At 47.9% G+C, this 12595-nt stretch overlaps 1 protein-coding gene across 1 annotated transcript; it reads right to left on the bottom strand.

Moving 5' to 3' along the window:
- Positions 1-2995: 2995 nt before the first annotated feature.
- TBL2 (transducin beta like 2) lies at positions 2996-10509 on the bottom strand. The gene is given in 8 exon segments (XM_051991911.1): positions 2996-4303; positions 4424-4576; positions 4674-4800; positions 5474-5625; positions 5962-6146; positions 6428-6552; positions 8130-8349; positions 8351-10509. Coding segments are annotated over 8 exon segments (1491 nt in total). The 5' UTR covers positions 8417-10509; the 3' UTR covers positions 2996-3840.
- Positions 10510-12595: the final 2086 nt, after the last annotated feature.

A 12595-nucleotide genomic window follows, 5' to 3' on the forward strand; every position in this document is an offset into this window, starting at 1 on the left:
TTATATTGGTGTTAACTAGGATTCTCACCGGGGAGTCAGACGACACCGGGTATCCATGGTGACTCTACATTCTACTTCTGATGGGCTCTTCAGCCTCCCTGCTCCGTTTGGTCACTTCCCTGACTCCCTTAGCATTAACTAGGGATAAATCTTCAGAAATTCATTCAGTCGATCGGATATTGTCCTAATAAGGATATTCTTTAGCATGAAACGAACCCTGTCAACAAATCAGGAACACTCGGTCTTTGACAGGACCTGCTGGGGTTGCCACGCTTCCAGAAGCCTGGTGAGGCCGTTCAACCAGTCTTGACCCTTGGGTTACAACTGGGTACAGTTGAGCCAACCCAAAGCTGCTTTTGTTTCTGGGGGACAAAACTGAAAGTTAAAGGAAGATTTAGATGAATTATTAGTTCAGGATCCAAGAAAAAGGCTACAGGCTCAGCCAGACAAGAGAACCCACCTTATAACTCTACATAAGTGGAGTCTTCCAGGGTCACAGAGACTGTAGTTTTATTTTCTTATATAGGGAAGCTCATTCTGGTTGTTTCCGTAGATTTTCAATATCATGTGATTCTTTCTCATCTCTCCCTTGAGAGAAATTTTTATTTCACTTATAGCCAATTATTAAAATTGGGAAGACCCAACCTTCTCTCCCCTTTCCTATTTCCTTGTCAAATCTCTCAAGGACAAGGCCACATTTGAATCTTCCTGACTCCAATACAGATTTAACTTTCTTCTTGTTCTGAGGATTTTGGACACAGTTTTGAAAATAGACATTCATTTTTAAAATCCTGCTTCAATTGTGAAACACTTAGCTATTCTGACCGTAAAATCAATGAGGTTGTTTTTTGTCAGTTCTCACATGTTTAACATTGAAAACATTTGTTCATTTTAACATAATGATCGATTACGTAATATTAGTCTACTATTCTTCCTAACTAGATCAGACTTTTAATCTAAGGTGAAATTCCCTTCTACTCAGGTTTGGGTGGGAGATAAATTCTTTGAAAAGACTAAGACGGAGGGGAATTTCAAAGTAAATGGTAAAGTTCATTAAAATAGGTTTAGCCCCTCACTGTATCATTCATTCTTTCATTAAATGTTAGCCAGAGTTGATTGCCCCTCTTGGGAACCCTTCTTCCAAGGGCATATAAGCCATGGACCTGCCACCAGGAGGGCCTTTGGCATTCCAGAGCGCCATTGCCCTTTTACTTAAAAAGCTGGCATTAATAATAAAATGATGAAATTACCTAGAAATTATCTCTCTCAAACTTTTTAACCATCCTTTTCTCTACTGACTTGTGTCAATGGATGCCTTTTGATCACTAAAAGTCCTCTTTAATTTCCTAGATGAAATCCAGCTTGCTTTCTGCCTGTTTAGTTCTCAGTTACCATCCTCAACCGTTGCTAGATATCTGATCAAGACAGATACTGCTGAAAATAAAATCCAATGAACTCCCCATCGACTACATGCAGGTCTAACCAACATGAATTTTTTTTTTTTTTTAAATGCACTCGGTTCTTTCTGTGTGGATTGATGCCTCAAATGATCTTATCAAGGAGGCTTGATACAATCTGTAGAATGTCATCTATAGAAAGGAGTATCTGGAAAACCCATCCATTTGTCAGGAATCTTTCTCCCATTTATATTCTGCATGGACATCCTCTATAGTACTAGGATTTAAGCTAAATTATTCTCAAAACTTGGTACCTCTGCTACCTCTATTTTCCTTGCATTCTACTTGATTTTTCGCTCTCCCTATGAATGTATAAACCCCTTGAGAGCAGTCGTTGGTTCCTGAGTTCTTGTTATCTCTAATGCAGGCACAATGCTTTCCAGATAGTGGCAGCTTAAAAAACCTTGAATGGCCTATGCACAGACCAAGAGCAGCCTTGATGAAAATATGAGATGGGTATAGAGAAGCACTGGGCAAATTTCCCTATCAAGCCACACGTTTACAGTTGTAATAGTGACTGACTGAGAGGGGTAGAAAATGGTGACCCTTTGGTTGTGGATCACAAAACAGCTTTTGACAGGGTGGAACAAAATGCTTCAGGCTGGGCTCTGACAGTGTTTCCCATACATATGTAAAATCAGATTCCTTGCCAAAGGCAAGCAGAGATAATGAGTTGTCTTCTTATTATCTAGCCAGCAGGGAAATTAAAAAAAAAAAATTTCTCTAGGTAGGTAACCATGTTTTCTCCACTTTGTTCCTGTGTTTCTCTGATCTCCCCTATTTTCCCCTCCTCAGCCTCAGTTCTTGTCCTGATAATTGGGGACCAAGCTGGAATATGATCTGAGTCCCTTAGCTGAGGTTGTACCAGAACTGGATCCTCCTGATATCCTAAGCCCTGAAGTTGGGCTCCAACCTGACCCGGACACATCCATTCTAGCTTGCAGCTGTTGCCATGGGCATGGGATTTCCCTCTCAATGTGGTTTTGCCATCTGGCTGAATCTCACTGCCTGGAATCCTCTCTTCCTGGATCCTTTCTCCATCTCAGTTATGGGTTCTCACCTCCTGCCTCCTGCCTCCCCGAGAAAGAAGGTCCCTACTATTTTTCCCCTAAACATACACCCTGAAATCCCCAGCAGAACATAAGCTCCTTAAAAGGAGGGACTAATTAGTTTTTCTTCTTATACCTAGAAACAAGCACAGTGTCTATCTAGCATGTAACAAATACCTAATTAGTACTTGTGGAACTGAATGGAGTGAATGTTCAAAAGGACATGATTAAACTCCAAATATTTAAGAACATTAAAAAAAGGCAACTGATGAGGTGTCAAGAGGGGCACCAGAGCTGGAGTTGAGGTGGACTCAGCCTAAGGAAGCCGGGCTCCCAAAGCCTGCCCTGCTGGACCTCTCCGAAGCCCCTGGGAGCTCTCCAACAAGAGGGGCTGTGACTTTCCCCTTCCTGTCCCAGCATCACTGAAACAACCGTTTGGAATACCGGCTTCCACCAGGTCATGGCAAAAACAGGACACCACACAGCATATTCAAAGCTTTAGCATCTTTTGTCCAAAATGGAAGAACATGACACGGTCTCATCCGCCCTCACAACATCCCTGTGAGGTAGGTTAACAGGTGGGTATCAATCCTTTCTTTTATAAACGATGAAATGAAGGAGAACAGAACAGAAGAGCTAGTGGCCTGCCCAGGTTACCCCCGAGCCAAGATTCATGGGTAAATAATGACCCCACTTTCACAACTCTTGGCCCTAGCTCCATTGTTTGGAAATAAAACACCTTCCCATTCTGCCCTCCGACAAATATTGGTCCTTATCTAAATACCCAGCTTTGGTCTACCTCTTAGCATGCTTAAAATGAGCTGCCATAAGAAAAACGATCACTGGGACTCCATTACCTTCACTTTTCTTCCCATAACACCCAGGTCTGGCTGGAATCAGTCCCTTGGACCCACAGCAGGTTCAAGCACCACAATTGATTACTACCTATGCCCAAAGGGAACTGCTAGGACACTGGGCTCATGGGTCTAAGGTCTTTCCTTGGAGAAAAAGTAGGGCCTAGAGTCACACAACCAGGGGAACTTTTTCCAAGTGCCAGAATGTCAATATGGAATGTTTCCAGAGACTGAGGGACAAAGCCTTAGCTGGTGGAGGGTGGCTAGCTTTAGTCTGCAGCCCCAAAAATGTGTAGTGAGACAAAAGGGGGTGGGGGGGCAAGGAAAGGGGGAAAACAAAGGAGAGATCCTATTATGATGTCCCCCTTCCAAAAGCCCCGATTCAAAGCCACCCAAAGACCAAGGGAGGGGGGCAAGAGCAAGTGCAGCAAGGATCCCTCCTGTCTCCTTGCTCCCTTCTTAAGTCCAACTTTTCCTTGCTCAGACCTTCGCGGCCCCCAGCCTTTTGAGGTTAGCCTGGGCTTGGACCAGCTGCTGATTCAGCCTCTGACGGGTAGTTTCGGTGGGGCCCCGTTTGAGGAGCCCCCGTATCTCCTCCACTATAGCCCTCTGGCCCGTGGTGTTATGGAAGATCCTCACCACTCTGTCTCCACAGGAAGCCAGGAACCGACCTGTAGTGTCAAAGGTCATTTCAGCCACATACTCCCCATGGACCTTGTGAAAGTTTTCTTCTTCCTCGCCTCGCTTTGTGTTGAAGAACCGAATGTTGTTGCTGCTGGCCAGAGCCAAGACCTGGGCATCCGGGGAGAGGGCCAAGATGCAGGGCATGATGGCTGCCTCATCATACAGGCCTGTCAGCAGGAGGTAGGGGTCTTGTTGCTGCTTGTAATCCACATCTGTGGCCCACAACTTCCACTTCCCATCCTTGGAGACGGTCGCCATCCTAAAGCGGGAAATAAAGGTCCTCACTTGGGCCCTGCCCACACATACCAGGCAGAGAGCACTGGCCGCCAGCCTGGCAGCGGCAAATCCCTGGCAACGGGCCAAGAAGGCGTCTACTCACCGGCAGGAGTCGCTGGAGAAAGCCAGGAAGTGGATCCCGGCAGTGTGGCCCTTCAGCTCAAAGGCACGCGCCACTTCCCGGAATTGCCCATTTTTGCTAAAGCAAATTTCCCACACTTTAGCATCTGGAGTGAAGCCACACGAACCCACGAATCTGCCGCAGAGAACCAGGGTCACTGTAAGGCTCGGCTCCATCATGCAAAGGCCCCCGCCCCATCCTCCGGCTCCTCCCCTCCTCCCCTCCTCCTCACCTGCTACAAGGGGAGATGACCGCGTAGGTATTGTTCATCTGGTTCGTGTTGATGATGGACAGCACTTCCCCCTTCAGGGTCCAGATGATGATGGTCGTGTCACTGGAGACAGACATGATGAACTTTCCTGAGGGACAGGCAGGCATAGGCTGGTGACAGAAGGCCGGGGAAGGGGGAGGGGGGAAGGACAGGGGACAAAGGGACGACACTCCTCAACGGCTCCCTCTGCTGGCTACTGTCTCTCTGACCCTCCTCCCTCCCTACGGGGGTACATCACATCTCATCTCAATGTTCTCTTCTTTCTACCACAGTGCCTGGAAGCCTTCAAATTTTTCTCTTTAGCATGTAGGTATTTAACTACCTTAATTTTGCAATCAATTCCTTAAAACAAAACCCCCTGGTGATGTGTCTGTGAACTCATGATGACATGTCTATTGTTTATTCATACCCACGTGCACGTATAAATGTGTGTGTGAGAGAGAGTGTGAGCGAAAGACAAAGAGGCAGAGAGATGAGAAAGGGGGCCACCCAACACAGTGAAAGAGAACTGGTCATGGAGGTGGGGGAACTGGGTCACTATCTTGCCTCAGACAAAATGAACTGTGTGATCTTGGGGCGGTCACCTAACTTCTCAGAACCTCAGTTTCCTCATCTGTAAAAGAAAAGGAGGCCTGAGCTCCCCTCCAGCTCCCGCTCTCTGAGGCAGAGAACTGTGCTCGCCTGACTCTTCCATTCAAAGCCGTATTTTCCCAGGCCCTGAGTGGGCTGCCCACAGAGGCTCTGTCCTGGGGGCCTCTCACCTGTCTCAGCAATGCCAATGTTGATGACTGAAGCCTTGTGCTTCTTGGGAAAGTCTTCTGCAAGGGGCTGGAAACTATTGCTGCCATCTTCTTTCTTGTTCATCTTGAAAACCCGGATGGTATCCGCATTAGCCAGCCAGGTGACCAAGGCTCTGGACACAGGTGGAAACAATCAGGTTACAAAGACTTCCCTCGCTCTGCCCGAGGGCTCTGCCCATCAGATTCTTCTCAGAGACTGGTCTTGGTTCTCCCACACTCCTGCCCCCCCACTGAGTCTCCAAAGTCAGAAAGGTTTTGTTCTCCAAAGGAGACTCTGGGGATGACCCCAGAAGCCCAAAGGAGGCCATACGCACAGGGGCGCTGCCGCACCGCCCTCCTTCCAGAGACCCCCTGCCGGGCGCCAAGAGCCGCAAGGAGCCCTCTCTGAGCAACCCCAGAAGGAATGGCCCCGGGAGCTGGTGAGGGCTTGAGGCCCCACCCCATCCCACCTGCAGTCAGGGCTGAAGCGCACCAAGGTCGCATGGTCCAATTTCACGTTCACGCGGAGGCTCCGATGTTCCCGCTGCAGGAAGTCCTTGGTGCTCCAGATGTGGATGGTGCGGTCCTCGGCACAGGTGGCCAGATATTTACCATTTCTGCTGAAGTCCATGCTGGTGACATTCCCGCCATGGCTCTGGGAGAGAGAGAAGGGAGTTGGGCCCAAGACCCCCCAAGTGGCCCCAGAAACCTGCCTCCCCCAAGCCTGCAGGATCTGGCGGCTGGCGGGTGCCCCCCGAGACCCAGGAGTGCAGGAGCACCAATCACTGGCATTAAGGCTGGCATGGTGAGCCAGGCCAGGAGGGGCTGGACTGAGAGAGGAAGCGGAGGAAAGGTGACTTGTGAGATGCCCAGGGCCAACCCGCAGGGCAAAAGTGAGCCCGGTGCCCACGCCCGGGGATGGAGCAGCTGGGTTACCTTCAGTTCGGCAGCCAGGAGAGCATGAGTAAAAGTGTGCTGATGAGGCCTTTCCTTCCGATACCGCTGCTTTTGTTTTCTGTGCCCTTGGCATTTAGGGAATGAGATGCCGTTGGATTTTGTATCTGTAAGAGAGAAGATTCAGGTCCCTCACACAGACCTGGGCACCCAGGGGAGCTCACGGTAACTAAGACCCAGGATGGCACAGGCCCAGCTCTCTGGGCCTCAGGGCTCTGGTTCCCAACTTTCCTCTCATTCTCAGCCTGGGATCAAGCACTGGGCACATTTCGCCATTTCCTTGCCCCCATCCTCTCCCAACGTTCTCCATTCAGTCACCGGGCTGCTGCCAATCTCAGACTTTCCTAAAGCACAGGCCCGTAGGCCTGGCCAAGGTGCCTGCCCCAGAACTCATGTCACCTCTGGGCTCAAGCAGAAAAGTGTCTGCGGGGTTTGGAGCCTTACAGTCTGGCCCGATTTATTACAAAGTGCTCCCTTCCTGAACCTCCCTCAGTCCAGCTGGGCCGCACTGGAGGGGATCAGTAAGACTCGAGTGCAGATAAGGCCCCAGGGACTTGCCTCCCTCCCCCTTGCCTGGAATACCCTCCTCCTGCCTCTCAGAGCCGCACTGGGGCAGCTCCCGCACAAGGTGCCCAGCATCCTTCCTGCTGTCACCTCAGGCTGAGAGCATGACAGGCACATGGACCCACTCCCCATGAGATGAGCAACCAGGGGAACAACATACAGGGGCCGAAACAACGGGGAAACTGGTAACAGCCAGTGAAACTACCAGGGCTCCCGCTTCTTGAAGGGGGGGTGGGGAGGAGGGCCCAGCTCCTGCCCAAAGGCAGATGGGTTTGTTTGATAACTCGCAGGGGGCTTTTCTTCCCCTTTTAAAATTCCCTAAAAGGTGGCTTTTTGGACATGCAGAGTACTGGGGGAGGAACACAGCGGAAAATTCACGTGAAGTCTGAACTAAAACAAAACGTGCCGCTTCCATCCTGGTCGCTCGCTACTTCGTGGCGGGACAGGCCATCCTAGGCCTCTTGGGGCGCCCTACAGTGGCGGGTTTACCCGAGAGCCCCCACATCCCGGGGCCTCAGAAAAAGGAAGCATGAGAAGGGAAGCTCGGGCCAGAGCCTTACATCCATTGGTGGATAGATATTTAGTCCTCCACAGAGGGGAGGGACAGACTTTAATCTTATTTTACAGCGAGGGAAACTGAGGCCTGGGAAATTAGAAGCAGAGCTCGATTAAGCCAGGAACGTGTCCCAAGAATAATGCTTCCTCGTGGGGGAGGGGAAAACCCAATCAGCCTCGGCCCGCACCAGGTGCCACGTGTCTTCACAGACTCTTTTGCACCCCGCCCACAGAGAACTCGGGTCCCATCTTGGCACCTGTGATTTCCCTCCCCTAGACCCCGCCCGCCTTCCCGGCTCACATAGCCCGCAAGTTTTCCTAGCCGCCTCCCCCTTTCGGCATCCGTAGCTGCTTCCGGTCTCAGCTTCCCTCATCCTTCCAGGCACCCGTAGCATTGCCTAGTAACCATTCCTTCTATGCTTCCAGGCTTCCGTAGCTTCTCCCGGCCACGAACCTTGTCCATCCCTCCCGGCACCCGTAGCCCCCGCGCACAGCTCGTGAGATCCTCGACAGCAACACCTAGGCCGTGCCGTCGGTTAAACCGCCTCGGAATTCCGACGCTTACCGTCCCGGTGGCTGCGGGACCTCTTGTACCAGCCCTTCCGACCCTGCGCTGCGATCGCCACTACCAGCAGGGCGAACAACCCGAACAGCAGCAACGCCATCAGCAGCTCCATTACCTCCATCTTTCTGTTGCTGCTGCCACCTCGATGGGGGGGTGGGGGAGGGTCGCGGTGGCGCGGCCAGGGCGGGGCCGGGCGCGGGCACGAGCACGCCCGCCACGGGGGCTGCGCTCTTCGGGTGCAGCAGGGCGCAGGCGCAAGTCTTCAGGGGGAGGGGCGCCTGGTGCATTCCTCCGGTTTGAGGGAGGGAAACGGGATCCCCTCTGGAGTGTCTATCCCCTAACTCTACTCGTCTTTGTCCCGTGCGGATCTTATGACCATGGGCTAGTCATTGCTCCTCTATAAGTCGGACATCATGCATTTATCAGTCCAGGCAATGTGCTAAGCGCTGGGGACAAAAAGAGCACCCCCTTGGGGGCCCCTGCTAGTGCGGTCTGGCGGAAAACCCCCTGGGCGACCCTATGACCTTGGACAAGATCCTCCCTCTCAACGAGGCAGAGGACTAGATGATCTCGGAGCTTTAGATCTGGGAGGTCAGCTGCCTTTCCCCCAAATTCTGGGGTCACAAATGGGGAGCTACACACAGTAGGTGTTTAGAAAATGTTAACTAAATGACCCAGTCTGACCCTCCCTGACCCCTTTTGGGATTTTCTTGGCAGAGACTCTGCAGTGGTTTGCTTTTTCTTTCGCACTCATTTTACAGAAGTGGAAACTGAGACCAACAGTGACCTGCCCAGGGTCACGCAACTCAGGCATGTGAGTGCCTGACTGCAAGTCTGCGCTCTGTGCCCTATGGCGCCCCTTAGCGGCCTCTGTCCAACCCTATCGGGAAAAACCGAATCCCAGTAGCTAGGTTTCCTCCTCATTGGTGGAGAGGCCTGTGCAAGGGGCGGGGTGTCGCTTTCCACCAATGAGGAGGGAGTCCTGGCCAATGGCCTTTGGGACTGGACTTACACATACCCCAATAGGCTGCGGAAAGTCAGTGAGTTTATGTAATTGCTATCATCGAAAAGGAAGGAGAGGCCAGATTGTCTGGGAAATTGAAGTTTTTGGTATTACTAATTTCCTTTTTACAAAGGATTACCCTTCTGTTTTATTAATTTTTATTTTTAAAATCTTGTGGACCTTTTTGTCTTCACGAGGCTTTCATTTTAGATGTATCCCTCATCTTTCACATTTTACTTTGTGCCTGGGCTGAAAAGCAGCAGAACAAGTACATCTGCTATTTCACATACCTCGGCTCCCACCTCCCCAGAAAAGAGAAGGCAGTTTCTTTTCTTGACTCTTTTGGGCTGAATTTTATGATTACAATGAGAAAGTGTAGAGTTTCCTTTTTTTGGAGGTAGGAAGGAGAGTCGTTCAGTTTGCATTGCTGTGGTGATTGCCTATTGTTTTCCTTATGCTTATTTTCGTCAGTTCATAGATGTTTCCCCAGGCTTCTCAGACTCCTACCACATTACATTTGTGTAACAAAATTTGCTCAGCCATTCTTCCATCTTTGAGGCCTGTCTTTCCGAACATTCTGTTGGTGTATGATTGCAAATCATGGAACCAGGCAGTTGCTGAAGTATTAAAATTGGGGATCGTTCAGTGGACCATGGAGAGGGGCATGGCGGGCATGACTAGGCTGTAACACATCGCAAATCAATAATCACGTGGGAGAAGTTGTGTAAAGGGAACATCCCGTAAATGTCCGATCAAAAAAGATGCACTGTTTGTGGTAAGACAGTCGTGCTCCATTGGCACATGGGCAAAGCATCCTTGGGTCAGGAGCATGAGTGGAATAGATGGCTTCAAATCTGCATTTTTGCAGGGAATACTCAAATGGTGAAGGCCAAGGATCCACTGGAGTGGGTGCTGTAAGATTCAAAGGGAGACATAATACAGGGAAATGCTAATCCTAGGAATGATAAACTTTGGAGACTCTGCAAATAGTCCCGAGAAAGAATCTTGCCATTTTTTATCTAGCACTGTCTAGGGTAGAGAGAGCTCTGCCAAGTCACTCCAGCAGTCAAGGAAATAGCTTTTAAGAACAGGTAGTCCTTGTTTAATCATTTCAGTTGTTTCTGACTCTGTGGTCCTCCCTCCTTTTTTCTTTTATATATATCTATAGATAGATATTTTCTCCCAATTACACATAAAACAATTTTTAACATTCATTTTTAAAACTTGTGAATTTAAGATTCTCCCTCCACTCTCTTCGATTGAGAAGACACATGTGAAATTGTACAAAACATTTCCATAAAAGTCTGTTGCAAAAGAAAACATAAATCTCTGCCCTCCCCCCTAAAAAAGCCTCAAAAAAAAAAAAATAAAGTTTTTAAAAAGTAAGCTTTGTATTCAAACACAATTGGTTTTCTGGATGTGGATAACATTTTTCATCATAAATCCTTCAGCGTAATCTTGGATCATTGTCCTGCTGACAATAGCAGTTATTCACAGCTGATCATCTCACAACATTGCTATTACTTTGTACAAAGTACATTTCAGTTTGCTTGAGTTCATGGGGTATTTTCCAGGTTTTTCTGAACATCCTGCTCATTTTCCATAGAACAATAATATTCCATCATAATCGCATGCGACAATTTATTCAGCCATTCCCCAATTGATGGACATTCAATTTCCAATTCTTTGCTCCGAGAAAAGAGCTGCTGTACGGATTTTTGTGCATGCAGGTCCCCCCCCCCCCCTTTTTTTTTTAATCTCTTGGGATTCATGCCAAGCAATGACATTGCTAGGTCAAAAGATATGCATGATTCCCTAGCCCCCAAGGCACAGTTCATATCTTTTGACCATTCAACTGGGGAAGGGCTCACATTTCTTACAAATTTCACTTAGTTCCCATGTGTAGGAGAAATGAGGCCATCAGAGAAACCTGCTTCAAAATAATTTATACAATTTCTTTCATTAACTATTTCCTTCCACTCCTGTGTTTTTTTTCTGTTTCCTTTCACCTATCCCACCTCAAAAAAGTGTTTTGCTTCTGATTGCTCCTTCCCCTAATATACCCTCCTTTCTAACATCCTCCCCCTTTCTCATAGCCTCTTCCCAACCTGATTTCCCATAGAATAAGATAGATTTCTATATCTTATTGGGTGTGTATGTTATACTGATGAGAGTAAGGTTCACTTGATCCCCCTTCTCTCTTCGTCTTCCTCTCCACTGTAAAAGCTTTTGCCTTTTTTAGAACAGATAATGAATGCCATTGTATCTCTCTCTTTCCCTTTCTCCCAGTACATTCTTCTCTCACTCCTTTTTGGGATTTTCTTGGCAAAGAGAGTGATTTGCCATTTTCTTCTTCACTTTTTTTTTTTTTTAAAACAGATGAGGAAACTGAGGTAAACAGGGTGTGTAATCAAAAGACCCGGTGGAACTCAGCAGGGTTGGAGAGTAAGTCCATGACATTGCTTCCCCATTTGCAAGCTAAGCCAGGAATAGTATTACAACCAATGCTCTTTTAGAGAGAAGAATCCTTTATTCAGTGATTTAATCTTTTATTCAGTGAGAAGCAGGTGAGGTCAGCGGCAAGACACATTCCAGAGTGCTGAAGTGAGAGCAAGCTTTATACAGTTGGTGCAGTTCCTTATTCCTCCCTTCACGGTTCAGATTGGTCTGATTATAATCCTCTATTCACCCATTCCATATGTCGATCGTGGACCCTAGCCTGATTGGGTCAGTTTAAGCCTGGGCCCCTTTGTTGTGTAGCCAATTCCTTGACTCTCACCGTGATTGATTGGAGATATATATATATATTTTTAACAATAGCTTTTTATTTTCGAAATACATGCAAAGATAGTTTTCAACATTCACCCTTACAAAACTTTATGTTCCTAGTTTTTTCCCCCTTTCCCCCCACCCCGTCCCCTAGACAGCAAGTAATCCAATATATGTTAAATATGTACACTTCTTCTATACATATTTCCACAAATATGCTGCACAAGAAAACTCAGATCAAAAAGGAAAAAAATGAGAAAAAAAAAAAAAAGCAAGCCAACAACAAAAAAGGTGAGAATACTATGTTGTGATTCATTTAGTCCCCTGTTTAGATGTCTCCATCATAAGTACATTGGAGTGCTTGCTTCAGCAGCACATATACTAAAATAAGTACATTGGAACTGGCCTGAATTACCTCACTGTTTTAAAAAGAGTCACATTCATCAGAATTGATCATTGTGTCATCTTGTTGCTGTGTGTAATGATCTGCTGGTTCTGTCACTTCACTCGGCATCAGTTCATGTAAGTCTCCAAGTCTTTCTGAAATCATCCTGTTGATCATTTCTCATAGAATATAACATTCCATAACATTCACATACTATAACTTACTCAGCCATAACCTCAACTGATGGGCAGCCATTCAGTTTCCAGTTTCTTGCCACTACAAAGACCTGCTACAAACATTTTGGTACAT

Source organism: Antechinus flavipes, chromosome 4 (genome assembly GCF_016432865.1).
Source record: "Antechinus flavipes isolate AdamAnt ecotype Samford, QLD, Australia chromosome 4, AdamAnt_v2, whole genome shotgun sequence".
Taxonomy (NCBI): domain Eukaryota; kingdom Metazoa; phylum Chordata; class Mammalia; order Dasyuromorphia; family Dasyuridae; genus Antechinus; species Antechinus flavipes.